The sequence below is a fragment of the Onychomys torridus genome, chromosome 5 (assembly GCF_903995425.1).
Source record: "Onychomys torridus chromosome 5, mOncTor1.1, whole genome shotgun sequence".
In the NCBI taxonomy this organism is placed as follows: domain Eukaryota; kingdom Metazoa; phylum Chordata; class Mammalia; order Rodentia; family Cricetidae; genus Onychomys; species Onychomys torridus.
In genome coordinates, this window is record NC_050447.1 from 71137797 (window position 1) to 71158832 (window position 21036).

At 44.1% G+C, this 21036-nt stretch overlaps 1 protein-coding gene across 3 annotated transcripts in view; it reads right to left on the bottom strand.

Annotated features, from left to right (window-relative positions):
- Window positions 1–18044: 18044 nt before the first annotated feature.
- Window positions 18045–21036, bottom strand: part of Fam107b (family with sequence similarity 107 member B) — a 212950-nt gene continuing 209958 nt past the window's right edge. For all 3 annotated transcript variants that reach the window (XM_036187762.1, XM_036187764.1, XM_036187763.1), the window contains one exon: window positions 18045–20581. In XM_036187762.1, coding sequence (XP_036043655.1) covers window positions 20465–20581 — 117 coding nt within the window. In that variant the 3' untranslated portion in view covers window positions 18045–20464. The remainder of the gene's footprint in view (window positions 20582–21036) is intronic.

Here is a 21036-nt window from a genome sequence, read left to right on the forward strand (position 1 = left end):
CACGGGCCGCACAGCTCTGTGGCCTTCATTACATAGGATGCTGGTGACTGAGCCCTGATGGACTTGAACTGCATAAAAACAAAACATTGATAAATATGAGAATTATAACTACTAATGTTTATTAACCAGTTTACACTTACAGCTCAGCATGGCAGATATAACCCTTATGCCCATTTTATAGACGAGGAAGCTGGGGCCAAAAATTTTATTTCTCCAGCATCATGAAGCAAAAAGTGGTAGAAGTAATACCAAGTTCTCTGAGTCCAGATCCTGAGCTCCTAAACTTATTCCACTGTCCACTCAGTTTCCACCCCCAAACTCCAGCACCCTGAACGATTACATCTGACAGTTTATATAGAGACAAACAGCCTCCTGTTACACACACACACATATAGATACACACACAAGCACGTGAACACATACAAACATATGTATGTACACATAAACACATGCGTGTACACACACACACACACACACACACACACACACACAAACACACTCACACTCACACCTCCCAGCCAATGAAAATTGATCCAATAACTAGAGCTAGAAAGCCATAGATTGGCGGGACTTGGTCACTGCTCTAGGCTTACTGCATTTTGCTCTCACACAAAATGCATGCGTGTGTGTGACGAGTTCCCATGAGAACAGAGACAAGACTATGGTACTTTTCTATGACAACTAGATCTGAACTTTCCTCACGATCTTAGGAAATTATAGATTGCCATTTTGTGCTCACCTTTCATCAAGGTTGACACACTGGGAGGCTCCTTCCATGGTAAGGACTCTAGCTCACCTGTGAGAATTTTCTGCATTAGTTCTGTTTTTCATCCCCATGACCATAATGCCTGAGAGAATGACACTAGGGTGGAGAGGGCATTTATTTTAGTCACAGTTTGAGAGGCTTCATTCCACCATGGTGGGGAGAACATTGCAGACCACCTCACCTCAGGGTAGACAGGAAATAGAACAGTACAGAATAGGGAGGGGTCAGGGCAATACAGAGCCCCCATGCCTCCAACAAAACCCTGCCTCCCACACTCCAGCACCTCCCAATGGCCTATTTAAATGTGGAATGCATAAACAGATTAAACTATTAACTAGGTCAGAGCCCCCATGACTTAACTATGTCTAGACTACCCAGAGTAATGCTTTGCAAGCATCCTAGGTGTCCCTCAATCCAGCTAAGTTGACAATCAAGATTAACATCACAGAAGGCAACTCTCTTCTCCTCATCCTCCATCTGTATGCTGGCTGACATATAATAAGTGTTCAATAAACATCAGTTCACACAAGAGAAGGCATGAACTCACTCTTGGGAGAGAAAGGCAGGTTGAGTCTTCATCCCTGAAAATGCCTGCTCCTTAAATCCCTGTTCCCTCTCTTGGCTCTCCCCAGTGTGTCTGCCTCTGTGCTGGGTCCCCACTCTGTCACTTGGAGGGAGATGTGGCAATGCACATCCAAAGCCAAGGCCATCGTGTGCCAAGTAAGATGGGAAGAGAAACACAAGCGACTCAGAAGAGCCAGCAGCCTTTGTCAAAGGCTGGTGAGGTGATCCTGGAAAGAAGCAGGCTCCTAGGAGAGTGAATGGAAGGGTGTAATTAACCAAAGCATGATAGATTAGCACCCCATGTCACAGGCTTTCAGAAAACTCACCAGAGAAGGGCAATTTATGGTCATCTTAGACATCTTTAGTTTTACTGTGCAGCACAGGGGAAGACAGCAGAGAAACACTTTGAAATTTTAATTTTTTTTTGGGGGGGGGGCAGAGTTAATACAGGATTTCTCTGTGTAGCCCTGACTGTTCTGGAACTCACTCTATAGGTCAGGCTGGTGTTGAACTCACAAAGATCTGCCTGCTTCTTGAGTGCCGAGATGAAAGGCATGTACCACCACCAGTTTATAATTTAATTTTTAAACCAGCATGCAAAGTGTCACAAAATGCATTGTGACATTTTCAAACAAATACTGTTTTAGTAGATTCCTCTCCCTGCTCACCTCCCCCATCATCCTGCCCCCACAACTTGTATCCTCCCCCTCCAGTCTCTTTTTTGCTTCCACATCATGTGTCCTTCTGCCCACTTACCACTCTTTTTACCTTCTTTTGGTCTCCAGAAATTAAAAACTGAATTACCATATGACCCAGCTATACCACATCTGGGCAGACACCCAAAGGACTCTGTGTGTGAATTCATAAGTAATGTCCTTTACATTACTTAATTCCCCAAGACTTGAGTCAACACACAAAGGACAATGAAAATGTGGTATATAAACACAATGGAATTTTACTCAGCTATAAAGAAATGCAAAATTATGAAACTGGCAGAAAAATGGGATAACACTGAGGTGACCCAAATTGAGAAGGGCAAAAAAACCCATGTTCTCTCCCATATGCAGCTCATACCTTGTAATGTGCATGTGCATGTGTGTGTGTGTGTGTGTGTGTGTGTGTGTGTACAAACGTGGGTAAAGCCTAAAAAATTAGGAAGGAGAGAGCCTCTCTGAACAGTACTGAGAATGAGATTGAGAGGTATCTTAGCCTAATGATACCCTGGAGGGAGGAAAGAGCCTGCATTGAGAGAATCCAAGTCTTCACGGTACATTAAACTTCTATACATAAAAATTTAAATGTGTCGGGGCTGGGGAGATGGCTCAGTGGGAGGGCTTGCTGAGCAAGAGGGCCTGAGTTCAAATCCCCAGCACTCACATAAAATGTCAGGTGTGGCTGCCTATGTACCTGTAACCCTAGAGCTGTGGGAGAACACAGGCTGCTTCCTGGGGTTTGCTCACTACCAGCCTAGCTCTAGGTTCAGTGAGAGACCCTGTCTCAAAGGAACAGGGAAGAGTCATAGAGCTATCTGACGTGCTCCTCTGGTACATGTGTGTGTGTGCACGCACACACACACACACACACACACACACACACACACACACACCCCACATATGCACACCTATACCACACACTCACAAAAACACAAATAAGTAAAATAAAACATGGAAGAGAAAGAGCTGTGGCGTACATTCAGTTTTGTGCTTCTCAGACTTGGCCTCGATCTTTCTCTGTCTAGTAGTTCCTAGTTGCCTGTATTCTTTGGCATGGCTTGTCTTATGGATTCACCCCTACTACCCAGAGTCCAGCTTCTTTAGGGGATGAAGGGACCTCACCAGCCCTAAGGCAATGTAAATGAGCACACGTCCATGCCAAAAGTCCAGCCCACACACCCACAGAAGCCCCTCTCCCACATCTTAGGCTAGTGCCTCTAAGTATACAGTAGGAATCAATTTGCAATGCAAAACTGTGTTTCCAGAGCCTACACATTTACTATGAAAGGTTACATGTGCATACAAACATCTGTCTTGCCTGATTTGGACTGTTTGCCCACACACATTTTGTCACACCTGATTTACATTGCTTTGGGCTGACGGAAACAATTCCAGCACAGACATTTCTTCCACTGTGGCAAGAACCCCCTCACACCCTCCTCAACAGGAAGTCGGGACACCAGAATTGACATCCACTTTCCTTGATGGAAACACAATAGCTCTTGAAGAGGAAGAAAGAATATTTTTCCAGCAACAACTCAATAATGCAAATCCATGCACTCAATACATTTTTATTCATTGATCATGGGCAATTCATGAAGCTATGAACTGAGCCAGCTGGGGTCAGAGCAGGATGAAATAAGCTTTGGGTTGGTTTTTTTGTTGTTGTTGTTACATTTTTTTCAAATAGAAAAATATGTCTTCAAGCAAAAACTGCTCTTGTAACAATGATTTTTTTATGTTAAAAACTGTGTTCCATATGTTGAACATGCTCTACCCACCACCTGCCCATTCTCCCCAGCCTTCCATTTCTCACCCATCTCATTAATAAATACCCTTTGTTCCCCTAGACAATAAAAATGGATTTTTTTTCCCCAAAGCCATACACTCTAAAGAGAAGCAGGGTGGGATGTAGATCATCAAACACAATAAACATCCCTTAATAAAGTTCAATAAAGTGCATCTTCCAGCATTTTTATGAGAAATAAATTTATTGATCATGACCTGCATGTCTAAGGCACTTAGCAATCAAGTGCCCGACAGACTACCCTCTGGAGGAAGCAATGCCATTGTCTTTGTGACACACAGCCATGAGTCCCAGACCCCCTGATTACCCAGGGATCTGCACAACCATACCAGCCAACCAAATCTGAATCCCAGGACTCAGATTTTATAAAATAAAAGAGGGGTTAGAAAGGTGGCTTAAAGGATAAGAGACCTGGGTACTCTTGCAGAGGACCTGTGTTTGGTTCCCAGCACCTACATGGTAACTCACAACCATCTATAACTCTAATACCAGGGAATCCTCTCCTATCTTCTGACCTCTGTGGGCACCAGGCTCGCACACAGTATATACATCATACAGGTAAAACCCTCATAAACATAAAATGAAAAGTAAATAAATAATATTTACTATTTATTTAATAAGTTATTCATTATTCATTATGTAATTTTTTAATAAAAGAGGGTGAGGAGTAAAGAAAAGGAGGAACAGGGATAGAGGGGAGGAGAAGACACTGCCAAGCCTTGCGATCTGGGATAGAAAAAGGAGTTACCCAGTGCTCACTCGGTATTGGTTCAAAATTCCCCTGCATGCTCCCAAGTCCCTCATAGAAAATGGCACAGGGTGTGGCCCCAGGCAGACCAAAGACACCCACAGGGCAGCCGGGGTCCTTATGGTCCAGCCTGCCTGAAGCATCCACAGGCCCACCTGGCACCTTGCAGGGCTGGTGTGTGGGTGCCGTTATAATGAGCAAGAATATGATGGAGAAATGGGAGAGAAAGAGAGGAGAGATAGTTTGTGCGCTGTGGTAAGAAACACCACTGAAGAGGCAATAAGGAATGAGCTGATACTGGCAGATACCTAAGACCAAGGTGGTTTAAAGGCCTGGGCTGCTGTCTAGGGCCATGTCTGGGTCTATGGTCCTACTGCAGCTGGGTTCTGTGTTGACGTCCATGACCTATGTTGCCACCAAGGAACACAGGGATGCCTGGAGTCTGGGCTGCCACCTGTGGTGTCCAAGGGCCATGCTGCTACCAGGGTCATGTTAATCTGAGTAGCCTGCACTGCCATAAGGTGCCATGGTAACAGATGGGCCTGGGGGCTTCAGGTGAGGGCCAAGTCTGGGTCCATGGCTCTACCACAGCCAGGGTCTATGTTGATGTCTAAGGTTCCTGACACCATCAAAGGCCATGCTGATGCTAGGGGCCTGGGCTGCCACCTGGGGTCATGTTGGTGTCCGAGGGCCACTCTGCAGTGGGAGCCATGCCAATCTGAGAGGCCTGCACTGCCACCTGGGGCAAGATGACATCCAAGCCTGGGCTGCTGATGAGTACCATGTCTGGGTATGTGGTCCTAACCACAACCCAGGTCTGTGTTGATGTCCGTGGCCCATGGTGTCACCAAAGGCCACATGGATACCCAGGGTTTGGGCCACAACCTATGGCCACTTTGTGGCCCAAAGACCATGTCACCACCAGGGCCATGTCTATCTGAGTGTCCTACGCTGCCACACAGTTGTTGTCCAGGCCCAAGCTGTTCTCATGTGCCAAGTCTGAGTCTGTAGCCCAGCAGCAGCCAGGGTCTGGGTTGAACCTGGCTAATGTGGCCACCAGGGGCTGAGTGGATGCCTGCAGTCTGGACAGCCACCTGAGACCGTGTTGATGTCCCAGAACCTTGCTGCCGCCAGGGCCATACTAATCCACGTGACCTGTGCTGCCAAGAGGGCCATAGTGACGTCCAGGCCCACGCTGCTGCCAAGAGCCATGTCTGAGTCTGTGGTCCTGCTGCAGCTGGGGTTTGTGATGATGTCCATGGCCTATGTTACTACAAGGGGTCATAGAAACCAGGCATGTTGAAATCCCTGGCCCTCACTGGCCCTGGGATAGCTTGCCTCGCCCCTTGCTGGACACTGCAGCAGGAGAGCTGGCCCCTCCACACTTGGAAAAGATGGCCCCAACCTTCACCATGGGCATGGGAGAGCTGGCTCTGCTCCTTGCCTGTGGGGGTGGTCCCAGTGGCCTGGACTGATCAGCTCAGCTACCACCCAGCCCTGGGCCTTGGGTTGGCCCACCCTAACATCTATGCCATCTTGCTGGAGTGTGTGAAGGGATTGGTTGTGCAGAAGAATAACTGCAGGATCCCCATGACTTGGGGCAACAGCGGGATTTCTGAGTGGAATTTCAGTCAGGGCCCAGTGATAATGGTGTGTGTGCCAGAGGCCTTGAACCAGGCCAATTGAGTGAACATTTTGTGGGTGGGGCTGATCGGACAAAAGGGTCTACCGTGTGACACACTGCAGCTCCCCATGCCGCTAGGATGAGGGAAGAGGTGTTGGAAAGTCGGAGGAGCAAGCTGAGTTTTTTCAGTTTTTTGTTTGTTCATTCATTCACTTGTTTTGTTTTGTTTTGTTTTTAGTTAATTTTAGGGGGCATGCTGCAGGTGTGAGAGGCCAATGTGGAAAGACTGGGATGTGAGTGGGACTGGGGTACATGATTCCCAAGGAATCAACAAAGAAATACGTTTTTTAAAAATGGCGTAGTACGTATGTACAGCCTGTGCACCTCTTCCCATTGCCGTTTCTAGTTTTCTTTTTTTTTTTCTTTTACTTTTATTTTATTTTTTGTTTTTTGTTTTTTGAGACAGGGTTTCCCTGTGTATCTTTGCGCCTTTCCTGGAACTCACTCTGTAGCCCAGGCTGGCCTCGAACTCACAGAGATCCACCTGCCTCTGCCTCCCGAGTGCTGGGATTAAAGGTGTGTGCCACCACCGCCTGGTTAGTTTTCTCATAATACCCGTGGGCATAGTTGTTCCACCATGTTGTTTAGGGGCTGATAACAAGATTTTTAAAAATCTGTCTATGTGCAATACAGATGCAGGTTTTTCTCCAAATACTACAAGGTGTGATTGGTTAAATCTGCAGAGCCTTAGATATGGGGGCGGGGGACTGCATAGAAGTGCCTCAGTCTCCTTGACTTACATATTGAAGTATCTATGGATACCATTTTTTAGTTTACATAACCCATATCATTAATGTATCTGAGATAATTGTGAAATGTTAGAAATTAATTCTTCCATGTTGACTCATGTTCTTTTGGATGGAAATATGGAGAAATCCATATGCTTAAAACCTTCTCAGTCACTTACTATTATTAAACTCTGAGACACACCTACTGGTGTAATAGTGGCACGCCCAGTGTAGGGTTCACCAACTGCTTTCTGGTTGAATTTGAGGCCTGCTCCACAGCAGTGAACACATGCTTGGTGCTGTAAGCCTTGTCAAAAGCAATGGCTGGGAAGTCACAGGCCCTGAAAACGTGCTACTGGTGTTTTTTGTTAAATGGACATGTAGTCATTCTGCCTCAAAAAAAAAAAAAAAAAAAATGTATACCTATAGACTAGTGCTGCTCTCAGCCTGAGTCAGGGAACTTTTTTTTTTTTTTTTTTTTTTTCAGCAGGTGATGTTTAATGAAGAAATTTACACCTGGTCAAAGTGTTGAGAATAAGTCACTATTGAATGCTCATCCCTAAATGAGAATTTCATCACTTCCTCCAAAGCCTAGGAAACATCATAGCAGAGGAGCTGGAGAGATCGTAAGAGCCAAAGGATGGATAGAAACTCTGTGAAACACTGCCTCCTGGATATGAAGCTGTTGTAACCATGAACACACAGCAGAAGTGACTTCCTGCACAAGACCTGCTCTCACACACATATGCATGCACACATACATACATACATACATACATGAAGGGAGAAGAAAGACTGGTTGGAAGGGAATCAGCAGCAAGAATAGCCATGGATAATGGAGGGCAATGGGCGGAGGTGAATAAGCTTATAATATAATCTAAGTGTGTGCAATTATTGAATGTATGCAACTACAAAGAAAGAGAATAGGTGGTGCCTACATGAATCATGTAAGCAAAGAAACTCCAGAATCTGCACATGTGCTTAGAATTAGTGATGTTCACCAATGACAGCATTATTCCTCTCATTGTGTGTGTGTGTGTGTGTGTGTGTGTGTGTGAGAGAGAGAGAGAGAGAGAGAGAGAGAGAGAGAGAGAGAGAGAGAGAGAATTTTTCCTTCCTGCCCTTTTGCAGTAGGCATAGCCACATCATTTGCTGTGAACAATGACACATGTCACCTCTGGTCAACATTCCAGCCCCTTCCCTACCATACAAGGTAGTATCAGAATGATGTGCTACTGTGAGCTTGAAGTGCATGTGGAGGGCAGGTTCCTAGAAAGTTCCATGGGTCTATTACACCACAGGACTGATCAGTTACTGTAGCATGTGGGCCATCATCACTGGTACATAGTCTTAAAATCATTCTCTCATTCGCTTATTCAACATGTCTTTTGTACACATCTAATATATGGTTGTCAATATTCCAAGGATATGGCCATGAGCAGACACAAAACTCCCTGATGTCCTGAAGTCAAACTATAAGCTTTCTTCACCTAACCTTATCTGCAGCTCAACTGTCTTTTCTATTTCATTCCAGTGCTGTGTCATACTTGACAAATGACATGTTCTGGCTGAAATACCTGCTGATGCTGCTTTACTGATTACATTCTGTTTTCTCCATACCCAATAAAGGAAAATCCAACCAGCTACTATCAAATACCATCCTCCACTTTCTAATGTTTTTTTTTTTCCTCCTAATTTTCATGGACCTCTTGATTCTGATCACACGTGGTTTTATAGCCCCTTCTAGTAACAGCACATGTAAGAACAGGTGGGGAGCTGGAATTATGTGGCTCATGCAGAAATACAGATACAAAGCATGCTGTGGACAAGCATAGAATCTTGACTGTGTGCACCTGCAGCATGCTTATGTTCTTACCTCTTAAATCAGCATCAGGACAGGGCACACATGGCAACAGTGCAATTATACATGCTCTTTGGCTCAAGTGCTGCTCCTGCCAGATATTTACTATGTCAACTCTGGAAATTCGGGCATTGATTCAACAGATACTTGCTGAGTGTGTACTAATTGCCCTGTCCTGAAGTGTGAAAATTGAAATGAGTCGACAAACATTAGACCTTACCTTATGATTTCTAGATGGCCACACTCAGGGTTTTGATCTTTACCCTTACATCCACAGGATGCTAGTAAGTGAGGGAGAGACTGAAAAGGAAGTCATGGTATCAAAAGCTGCCATTCTGAAATGGTAGTGGGGAAGGACACAAAAATCCAGGAGATATTCAGGGAGCCAAGAGGACAGAACTAGGTGGCTGGCTGGATATCGGGAGAAGTATACCAGGCTTTTTCTTTTAGGTACCAACCCCGCTCCCAAATCATGACACAGAGACTATTAGTTTTGAATGCTTGGCCTAGCTTGGCTTATTTCTGGCTAGCTCTTTTAACTTAACTTAACCTGTTTCTTTTTGTCTACGTTTTGCCTCAGGACTTGTTCCCTTTTATTACTTCTGTGTATCTTACTTTCCCTGCTTCTCTGTATCTGGCTGGCATCTGCCTGGCTTCTTGCCCAGGCATGTCCCTCATTCTCTCCTCCTTCTTTCATTTTTCCTTGTCTCTTTCTAGATTTCTCCTATTTATTCTCTCTGCCTTCTAGCCCCACCTATCCTTTCTCCTGCCTAGCTATTGGTCATTCAGCTCTTTATTAGACCGATCAGGTGCCTTAGGCAGGCAAGGGGAAGTAAATGCAACACATCTTTGCATAATGAAACAAATGCAGCATAAACAAATGTAGCACATCTTTACACAGTTAAAGTCATGTTCTGCAGTATAAACAAATGTAACACACCTTTGCCTAGTTAAAATAATATTCCACAACAGAGGGGCCCAAAATAACTCCCAGCTCCTCACACAGATGAGTGTGGTGGTTTGAATGAGAGCAGCCTCCATGGGCTCAGATGTTTGAATACTTAGTGCCCAGTTGGTGGAACCGTTTGAGCAGGATTAGGTGTGGCCTTGTTGAAGATGTGTCATTGGTAGCAGGCTTTGAGGTTTCAAAAGACTTACCCTATTCCCAGTGTGTTCTCCACCTACTGCTTGTGGATTAAGATGTGAGCGCTCAGCTACTCTCCAGCCACCTGTCACCATGCCTTTGCTCCACCCTCATGGACTCTAATAACCCTCTGAAACTGTAAGCTCAGTCAAACCCTTTCTTGTATAAGTTCTCTTGTCCATGGTGCTTTATCACACCAATAGAAAAATAGCTAAGACAAAGAGTGAGTGTGGTACTACCAATGAAGACTGGAGAGTAGACAGGGGTGCCATTGAGGCGGGTACATATTGGGCTCAATTATTTAACTTTATTGAACTGCATTTCCCTCTTCTCCGATGACAGCAGCACCCAGGGGAAGACTGTAAGAACTACAAGATCATTAGATCCTGAATACCAAATTCTGCACCAAGGAATTGGCACAGATAGGGTGTAATCATGGTGGCTATGTCTCCCCTCATCAGCCATATAAGAAGCAGGGGACAAGGGTACCTGTTCTCACAGCCCTGTCCATTGTTTTTGTACTGCCCCCCCACCCATGGTTGCCATGGTATTATATTTCTGGGACTCTTTAGATGTTTGTCTCTGGGTTTGCTTTGATGTTCCAAAAAGACAAGGACTGGCTTTAATTTCGCTCAACAGTGTATTCTCAATAATAAATATGGTTGCAAAAGGAACAAAGTGCATAAGATGCTTGCTTCCCAGGGACCTCATTCATTCCTGTGATATGTATCCAAGACAGGTGAACAGAAATAGATAGCCTACCACTTGGTGGATATTGACGCTGCCATGGCAAACCACACCATTTCATTGCTAGTAAGCAAAACGAAAAGACCCTCAGGAAGTTCTCTGGAAATAAATGACAGGTTTCTCCTAGCTACACCCAGGATGCAGTACATGGGTAGACAGTATTCACATTCACTCCTCCTCTTCTGTCTGATCCAGGTCTTCTGTTACTACTACTGTTGAGAACCTGGGTTTTCAAAATGTGCCTTTCTTTTTACCCCCACCCTATGTGTGTGTGTGGGGGGGGGGTCACTTGCATTCAGCTGTGTAAGTGGAGGCACACACATGCCATGATGCATGTGTGGACGGGTCAGAGGACAAGCACAGGTGTCAGCTTTCACTTTGAGGCAGGGGCTCTCATCTGCCTCTATGTAAACCAGCTAGCTGGCCCTGGAACTCTCAGGGATTCTCCTGTCACTGTCTCCCGCCTCTGCCTTGCATCTTTAAGAGTACTGGGATACAGATGTGTCCTATCACACAGATTAAGTGGGCTCTGGAGATGTGCAGTGAGGTCCTCACACTTACATGGTAAGGGAAACCTGCTGAGCAATCTCCCCAGCCTCTAACTTTGCCCAGTCTTAATTTTTGAAACTAGAGAAAGAGGTAGGAAGGTGGAGAAACAAAACTGGTATTTTGTTTAAACCACTTAAACTGTTAATCTCCACTGTGTCCCTCGGAGAACACTGATGTGAATGAGCATCTATCCAGCAATAAAACCGTGTGATTTAGTGTGTATGATCCTCCTGGATTTTCCCTGTAGTTACTGTCTTCTGGCTGGTCCTGTGGCGTTGTATTGAACACTTACTATCTATTACGTCTGTGCAATGTCTTCTGTCTGAACAAGGTTATAAACACTTCAAAAGCTGAAGCCAGCACCTAGTAAGACATAACTGTATTTGTTAAATACATGCAGTTAATTGACAGGCTGCTCTCCGCTGACAAACACTGAAATCACTGAGTTAGGAAAAGGGAAGTGGGAGGAGAGCTCATGCTGGGACAGTCCCTTTTCCATAACAGCACTAACTCAGCAAATTAAAGCTGGAAAATGCCCTTGGCCCACTGGAGTTTTACACAGTGGTTGTTTTCCACACTATGGCCCTAGGCTGGTTACCAGTTCCACACCAGCTACCTATCATCCCTGATTCCGTTTCATCGGTAAGGCATGGCCCTCTGTGGTGGGTATTGTGTTCCCCAAAATATTGTGTGTTCCCTGAAATAAACATATCTGGGGTCAGAGAACAGACAGCCACTAGAACAAAGCCAAAAATGGTGGCTAGAAAATGGGAAGAGTAGGCTATAGCAGAAGTTGGGCGGTGGTGGTACACACCTTTAATCCCAGCACTTGGGAGATAGAGCTAGCTGGATCTCTGAGTTCAAGGCCACTTTAGAAACAGCTAAGCATGGTGACCCACGCCTTTAATCCTAGGGAATAGGGGCAGAAAGAGAAAAGTATATAAGGCGTGAGGACCAGGAACTAAAGAGAAAAAGCATGTAGTTAAGCATAACTGGAGAAGTATTCAGGCTTTGGAGCAGCACAGTTCAGCTGAGAGCCTTTGGGATGAGGACACAGAAGACTGGAAAGTCTGAGGAAACAAGACCAGCTGGGACTGGCGAGGTGAGGAAACTGTGGCTTGTTCTGTGTCTCTGATCTTCCAGCAATCACCCCAATAACTGGCCTCGGGTTTGAGTTTTATTAATAAGACTCTTTAAGATTCATACTACAGCCCTCCTGGGTAACTGTTGACTTTTGTATCACACCACTTTCCCCCCTTGCTGACACTTGGCTGACCCAGATGCAACTATTTCCTGGAATGACAGGGATGAATGAATAGGGAAGGGCAGGTGATGAAGAGGATACTGCAGTGAATGGACCTCGGCAGTGCAGTCAGAATGGTGGGGCATACCACTTCACTGCTGCTAATTCTCACTAGGCCGGCCTCTAGGAGGCCTCAGGAGGAGGCAGAAGTCAACGTTTCTCCAGTCTAGACTAGCTAGCTCTCTTCCCCAAGCATAAGTCTCAAGCATTGGCTAGCAGGAGAGATAAATGTACCGAGTAAACCTGACAAAGGCTCCACCTGGAACCAAAGAAGAAAGTAAATAGAAATTTCACCATCATCCAAGGCAGGAGATTTGCCAGGAAGACCTTGACTGAATGGCCTGGATTCCACCAAGGCCCTGACAGAGTACCAGTCTCTCATTATAGAACTTCCATTTCCTCCATGTTCCCAGAAACCTTGACCCCAGCCAACATAAACAATAGCAGGAAGAACCAGAGAAGTGGAAACTTACCTTAAATTCCAGTAGCAGAAAAACACATAAAGGTCGAAATTGTGTCCATGGTGAGATCTACAGCCTCTGAGATCCTTCAAGGGAGACTCCAGTTTGGGTCTTTTCCTGCTCATAAACATTACACACACACACAGGTTCTCAAGGGCATAAAACCCAACAGGATATGTGTAATTTTACTAATCGGGAATGCGGTCGGTTGGCTCACAGCAGCAGAGGCTGTGTGGCTTCATGGTGACTGTCTGCAGGCTGGAAAGTCAGGGGACCCAGCAGCTGCTCAGTCTGAGAAGCTGGAAGCCTTAAGGCTGCAGCCCCAGTGATGGCTGGAGGCCTGGAGCTCCCTGAGAAGTTGCTGGTGTGGGTCTGCGTTCAAAAACTGAGGAAATGTGGAAGCAGGGGCAGAGGCACAGCCGCAGTAGCTTAGACACACCTGCTGGGGGGAATCGCCTTGCACGCGTGCGCTTCTGCCCTTCCGGCTCTTTGTTCCGTCTCAGTAACAATCGTATTCAGAACACTGACCTACGTCCCACTGAGATATCCCACAGACATACCTAAAAACACGTTTCCAATTCTCGAGGCATCTCTCAGTGCAGTCAAGCTGAGCACCAAGACTAACCACCACAGGGGGCCAGAAAGGTTAGGAAAGTTCTTCACTCTGATCTGTTTCACTCTGTTGCTCCAAGGTCTTATGTAGCCGAGATGTGAGTGTTGAACTCATGTCCACCTCCTGTGTACTGAGATTATGCACATGGCACCACCACACATGGCTTCTTTTTATTCATTCAATACCGCTACTTTGACTTTATCAATTGTGAGTGTCTGTAATCTTGGCTCACTGAGACCATTGTGGCGTAACCTATCATATATGCACTGTGTGTGCCAGTAATTTCAAGATGCATAATGTGCATGATAAGGAATGGTGAGCTAAAGTGCTTCTAAACATTTCCTTCATTTCTGTGTCCTTTTAAACCCTAGTGAGTCAACATTGCCTTACTGCACAACATTTTAAAAAATAAGGCCAGGTTCAGTGACATACACCTGTAATCCCAGCTCTGGGTGGTGATGGAAAGATGAGGAGAAAGCTCATTACAGGTTCAAGGCCAGTCCAGCCTATGTGGCAAAATTTAGGTGAGCTAAGGATATACAACAAGACCCTGTCTCAGAAAACAAAACAGCTGTAATACAAAGTAAGAACCAATGAATCGAGGGAGTGTTCACGTACAAGGGCATCTTTCTTGTTCTATGAAGAATATACATTTTTGTTGTTGTTGTTGTCTTCGAGACAGGGTTTCTCTGTGTTGTTTTGATGCCTGTCCTAGATCTTGCTCTGTAGACCAGGCTGGCCTCGAACTCACAGAAATCTGCCTGGCTCTGCCTCCCGAGTGCTGGAATTAAAGGCGTGCACCACTGCCACCCTGCAGAATATACATTTGTTTAAAGTATATGGATGTGTTTGTCTTTAGCTTGGCATGCAGGCAACAATACAATAAAGGAATTATAAAAATATAGAGAGAATACTGAGGCTCCTATCTGACAGCAAATTAAAGAGGGCCCATCAGTATGTCCAAGATGATACACAGCCAAATAATCCCAAAAATTCACTACACACATATGATGACTCTTCTTCTCAAATAAATAATTGCAAAGTGATCCTGCTAAGTTTGCAATCTAGAAAGGCATATATTTCAATAATACTAATGGATAAGATCAATGTGTCATCAAGGCAGGAAGGTACTGGCCATGCTAAAGGAAGGCACACACTGTTTCTGAGAAGGACAGCGAGCTAGAGTTCAATAAGTGAAAGGTACTGAAAAGGCCATGCCAAAGCAAAAAGGATTAATCATAACAAAGGCTTTGCTCCAAGGCCTGTGACTCATGACTGAATTTAGACGAACCAGCCAGCCAGCCTCTGTGCAAGCAAAAATCAGTCCAAAATGCAGATCTTGTTCCTTCAGTTCATCTAAGCCTAGATTGATTAAATTATACTGAGACTCAAGGATATGAAAATAAATATGGCCATAGTAATAGGAAAGTAAATTTTAAATATAAAAATAATAGAAATGTCTTAATTTTTTCTTTGCACTTTACACTCACATGTATGTGATGTGGTTGTACATCTCCGTGTGTGCACACATGTATGTGAGGGTCACATTCACATGTGGAGGTTAGAGGTTGATGTCAGGTGTCTTACTTGGTCACCTTATATTTTGAAGCAGGGTTTTGGAATTGAGTGCAGAACTTGCCAATTTAGCTAGTCTAGCTAGCCAGCTTGCTCTAGGATCATGCCTCTACCTCCCGAGTGCTAGGATTACAGGTGGGCCTGCCATGTCCAAGTGGCATTTAAGTGGGTGCTGAAATCTGAACTAACTTTATTCCCTGAGCCATCTCATGAGCCAAAGGTTTGACTTTTAAACTGAGTTTAAGTCAGTCATTTCTAAAATGTACTAGTCACTGTATTCAAGTATGTATTGTATATTAATTTCAAAGTTCCCTAATATCAGCCATACTAAGCCTGTGGTTGTAGTTGGGTTGTTTGGGGGCAATTAATTAACTATATTTACAACACGTTTAAGTGTTGAAGAAAAAGGAAAAAAAAGCAAGATGAAAGGAGACAAGAGAAAATGAACGCCAGGCTTATTAGGCCATGATACCATTTGGGAGGCTGAGGCAGAGGACGGCAGGATGAAGACAAGACTCAACAGAGAGAGAAAGAGGCTGGAGGAGGGAAATAAACTTAGTCATTCCTCTCCTTTGTAATCAGAACCAGCAGGCAGGGATAAGGGGAAAGTGGCTGAAGAAGGGCAGGGGAGTGGTCAGACCCACAGGCCTGAGGAAACGGGAGGACGTGGGGTGGAAGTGCTGCAGCCAATTCACATTCAACAAGTGTAACTATAAGCATTATCAACGTGTGTGGGCGTGTACACACACACACACACACATACACAGACACACACCTTGATGAAACCTGAGTACAGTTATAACCCCATAACAATGAAGTCACTTCAATAAATAACTAGGCAACCTTTATCCCAAATTCTGATTGGGAATTAATACATTGTTGGCAAGATAGCTCATAGGACTTCTTTATCTTAAAACCTGGAAATAAAATACTCTCATTACACCCATAAATGCAGTAATATAATTTTAAAATTTCTTTTAGACATACAAAAGTATTTCTAAGGTCTTAAAACTTCCCAGACACTTCAATGGCCCTGTTTTCTTTCAAGTGTATTGTCATTGTAAAACATGCTCACAGTGACCCACTTAAGTGGGCTGACAGCTTCAAAACTGCCCCCTTGGGAAGCTGGTTATTCCAAGGGGGCAGCTATCACTCTGATCTTTTGTGGACTCCATCTTCTGCGCTGGTTTCAGAGTCCATAGGATAACCTTAGAAAGAGCAATATTTACTCAGAGACTTCACAGTGCTCCGCTCCATCAACTGAGCCATCAAAGAGAGTTCTAATAGACTGTAAGAGGCCAAAGATACTGAAAGTTGGGTTCGTGGTCAAAATTTATAGTTAGAGAGTAGAAGTGTTGTGTAGCTCTTTCCTCCCAAATGCCTACCCCTCCTGAAGGAATGCTTGTATAAAAAAAAAAAAAAAAAAAAAAAAGAAAGAAAGAAAAAAAAAAAAAGACTAAGCCGGGCGGTGGTGGCGCACGCCTTTAATCCCAGCACTCAGGAGGCAGAGGCAGGCGGATCTCTGTGAGTTCAAGGCCAGCCTGGTCTACAGAGTGAGATCCAGGAAAGGCACAAAGCTACACAGAGAAACCCTGTCTCGAAAAACCAAAAAAAAGACTTTCATTTATTCTGTTTGTATGCACTAAATTAAGGGCAAGCTACACAGGTGTTCTACCTCTGAACAAGCTCTTGCAGGTTTTAAAGATATTTATAAAACCTAATACAATGCACTATTATGTAAATTAATGAAACAGCAGTATTATTATTGATAAAATGAGAAAAACACACACGTTCAGTTCATATGTAATTTCTCCTCCCTGCCTCCTCTTTCCCTCTCTATCCTTCTGTCCCCAGTAACCACCCTCTTCCCTTCTCATATCTCAGGCATTGCGCTGTCTTCCTCACACTGCTGCTTAAAGACCCTACACACCGTGTAAGACTTTGGAGTAAAAGACACCTAAGTTTTCTCTCCAGAGTTGTAACTAACAATTGCAGGAGAGAGGAGACTCTCTCTGCAGTGGATACAGCTTTGATGAGTCCTTATGTGTGGCGGGCTCTTCAATGATGTTTTCTGCTGAGTCACCCATACTCCTGTAACCCCCGGGGTTGACTGAGGCAGATGTGGAGAGAGTTGTTTCTTCAGTGTGTCCTCTGCCCCATCCGTGATTCATTTCCATCTCCCCAGGGAAAGTCACACAGTAGGAATAACTATCAGGGAGGGAGAAGGGAACCTCCCAACTATTTTAACCAATAGTACAGTACAGCCATGTGTATAGAGTGTCCCCAATTCGTTTCTTTGAGGGTAGTATTCATACAACTGAGTAAGACAAAATAAAAACAAGAAAAAGCAGAATTACTAAAAATGTTACCATTCACAAGCACTAAAAATCTGGCCCTTCCAAAAATACATCTTCCACTTTCTTACTGAGCTCCTTCCAATTCTGACTATTGTGACCTGAAGGCCACAGGTGCAATTATGCCGTCTGCTTTTATGCAAAAGCAACATTTAGAGCAACTGATATCTTCAGATGAAATTATTTCCCATGTAAGTTTCAGACACCAAGACATATCTGATGTCAGAGAGAAGTCACCCTCTGAACTGAACAACGCCCCCCTCATCCCTAGGTCTACAAATCCACCTTAAACAATGAGACAAACACGCAGTGTGGTCCAAGCAGTGGTGGTTTTTATTAAGAATAACTTTGGTTCTAAGAATTCCACCCTCGATTCTGTAATACTTTCCATTAAAAAAACAATTATACAAGAGCAAATACAAAAAATATTAAATTATGAAAACAAATCCATTAAGGCTCCCTTTATATATATTATGTACACTCAAACAGGTCGAGATTCTCAGAGTAGAAGAATAAAGTCAACTGTTATAGCTTAGAAAGCAAACTACTTTACTAGCAGGAGACTACAAAACACAGGTCTAGTTTACGAAAACCACAGAGTGGAAAAATGGAGCCTTTTGTTTCCCCTAAAAGTGGCTCGAAGCACAACACTGCCCAGATGTTGACAAGTCCTCAGGGTTTGGACCATACAGTGTTAGGAGCAAAGAAACAATCATGGCATCTTAAAATGCAGGCTCCTAAAAGCCTCCCCACCTATATGCTCTGGGACGCAGCAGAAGCCATCACTTCGTGCTATTTACAAGTCCTCTTTTGGCCAGACCCTGTAGCACTAACCACCAAGGGAGATCACAGGTCTGAATGCAACCAGGAAGGAAATACATTTGTAGGTAACTTTTCCCCAGTGGCGTGTGAGTCTTAGAAACACAATCAGCCCTGTTCCTAAGGAGCTGGTGATGGCCCTCAAAAACCCTGTCAAGCAGTGGAACTGTTTTCAGGATACACATCTCAAGAGCTAACTTCCAGTTAGACAAAAAGGTATGAGCCAGTCCTAGATCTTCACCCTAACACCTGACATCATTACTCCATACACGCAAAGAAAGAATAATTGATGTGCATTGGAGACATTTTTTCCCAACAATCAGGAATGAACTTTCTTTTCTCAAGAAGAAGGTAGAACACAAAGTAGTCACCATTCCAATCTTAAAAGGCAAACAATTTTATCTTCAGCATCTCTTATTTTATATAGATCACACTTGCTGATAAGACCTAGAATCCATTTCTGCTGTAATCAACTCTTACATTTCTCTATCTAGCAGTGAATTATCATCCATTTGCTTCTTAATCAAACTTGGATGGAACGTGGGCCTGTTAACTACCAAACTGAAGTGTTCCCAGTGAAAGCTACTATCTAGTGTGCTAATCAAGGATTCCAAAGCACTATATCCAGCATTCTATGCATCATGAAAGGAAATAGAAGTCTTCAGTGTAGAAATTACTGGTTAAATCATCTCTATGGAGAAGTACTAAATTAAAAAAAAAATTCCTCCCATGCCTGCAGTATAAAATATATTTTGCATGAGAACTCTCATATTATTTGTAACTTAGGTGTCTCATTGAACAGCATGCTAGCTAGCATGAGGAAACTGAGCAGCTCTGCCCAGCACCTCAGCTTTTCCTGAGAGATGCAACACAGTAGTTAAGACCGTCCTTACCAACAGCATCATGCTGAGAGCACGCCAAAAGAGCTGTTCAGAAGAAGAAACGAAAGGGGGAAGAAACACATGATCATTCACAAGAAATGATTAAAGCTAAGAATCGCAGATACTCAATGTAAAAAGTATAAAGTCTCCCACTAAAGCCGCCTAGAAATGGATCTCTAAATGCATCACATACAGTATCTAATGGCCTCACGGCTCAGTCCTCAGGGATGCCCCTCTACACTGCTCTCAGGCAACTCAAAAGATCTGGCCTCTCTGTGGGACACAGAAGCTGAGTTACATACTCTAGTTAGTCCTCCAAAGAACTAAGGAATTGCTTCATCTAAAAAGATAGTTGAGCAAGAAATGACAATTAAAACTGAACAGGAAGCCTCTGGTCATCAAAACAAGAGGATTAGACACGATGTACCTTCTCGGAAGTGGAAAGGCAGCATGTGGCATGTCATTCTGAGAACCTGGAGAGATTAGAGTAAGTTCAATGGGTGTTGCCATGGTAAAACTTCTTATCCCATTTCTGAATTTCAATGTCAACCAAGATAATAGGTATGGTTAAACATAAATATGAAACACTAACATTTTCCATTCTTAATTTGTAATGTGAGGGGAAATAATACATTAAAGAAGAAAATTCCGGGTTCTCTAAACGAAATACAAATACTGGATGTAACAGATGAAATGCATTTTGATACAATCAAAATGATCTAACAGCTAACCAAAGATTCCACACCATTTCTTTAGTTTGTAAAGGAACAGGGCTCCATGTCCCACTAAACTTGAAATGGAAGAAAAGCTGAGTAGCGCAACCCTCCCATGACATTCCAGTGTCCACTCCCTAGTTCTCTGGGCTTGCTTTTGTGTTTTGCTTTGTCTAAAGTCTCTAAACACAGGTCCATGATAACTTGTGTGCTGGTCAATGTCTTTCATTTGGCGAATGGGGATTGCAACCGTCAAAGACGAGTCATCTAGCATGATATGATGGTAAATCAAACCCAGTCCTTTTTAATAGCCAGACTTCTCGGCGATCTGGATTCTCTTCCTCGGGACATTGGCCCAAGATGAGCGCTGCCGAGGTCCCTAGCCATGCTCCTACAGCGATGGTGGGGACACGCCAGGTCACAGGCAGCCTGGCCTAGGACTCCTGGGCCTGGGCCACCTCCTGGCCTGTTCTCCTGAGATTGCCCTTCACCTTCACGAATTCCGGGGCATTTTCTTGCTCTTCTTCTAATTTCTGCTTCTCAAGTTCAAGCTAAATAGATTTCAAAAACAAGAGAATTAGTTATGTACTGGGAGGCTTTTTAAAAGAATCCCAACTTTCAGAAAAAGGTATGTGTATAACTTTAGGAATGTTCATCTGTACAGAAGCATGAGCCTAATGCTTGCTGCCACAAACCACACCAAGAGGTGACAAGAATAAAAAGAACATCCTAGGCTCAGCATCCGGTTGCTCTGGAGTCTTTCTCACAGAAACCACATTAAATTGGACCAACACTTTGAGTACAGAGAGACTTCTTCAACTTTTCTGGAACACGTACGTGCATTTGTGTGCATCTGTGTGTGTGGTGTGGCGTGCATGCCTGTGTGCATGTATGTTCACAGGAGCATGTGTGTGCAGGTCTGTGAAAGGCTGAGGTTGACCTGGACAGTCTTCTTCAGTCACTAGCCACCATATTCTTTTGAGGCAGGATCTCTCAGTTGAACCCA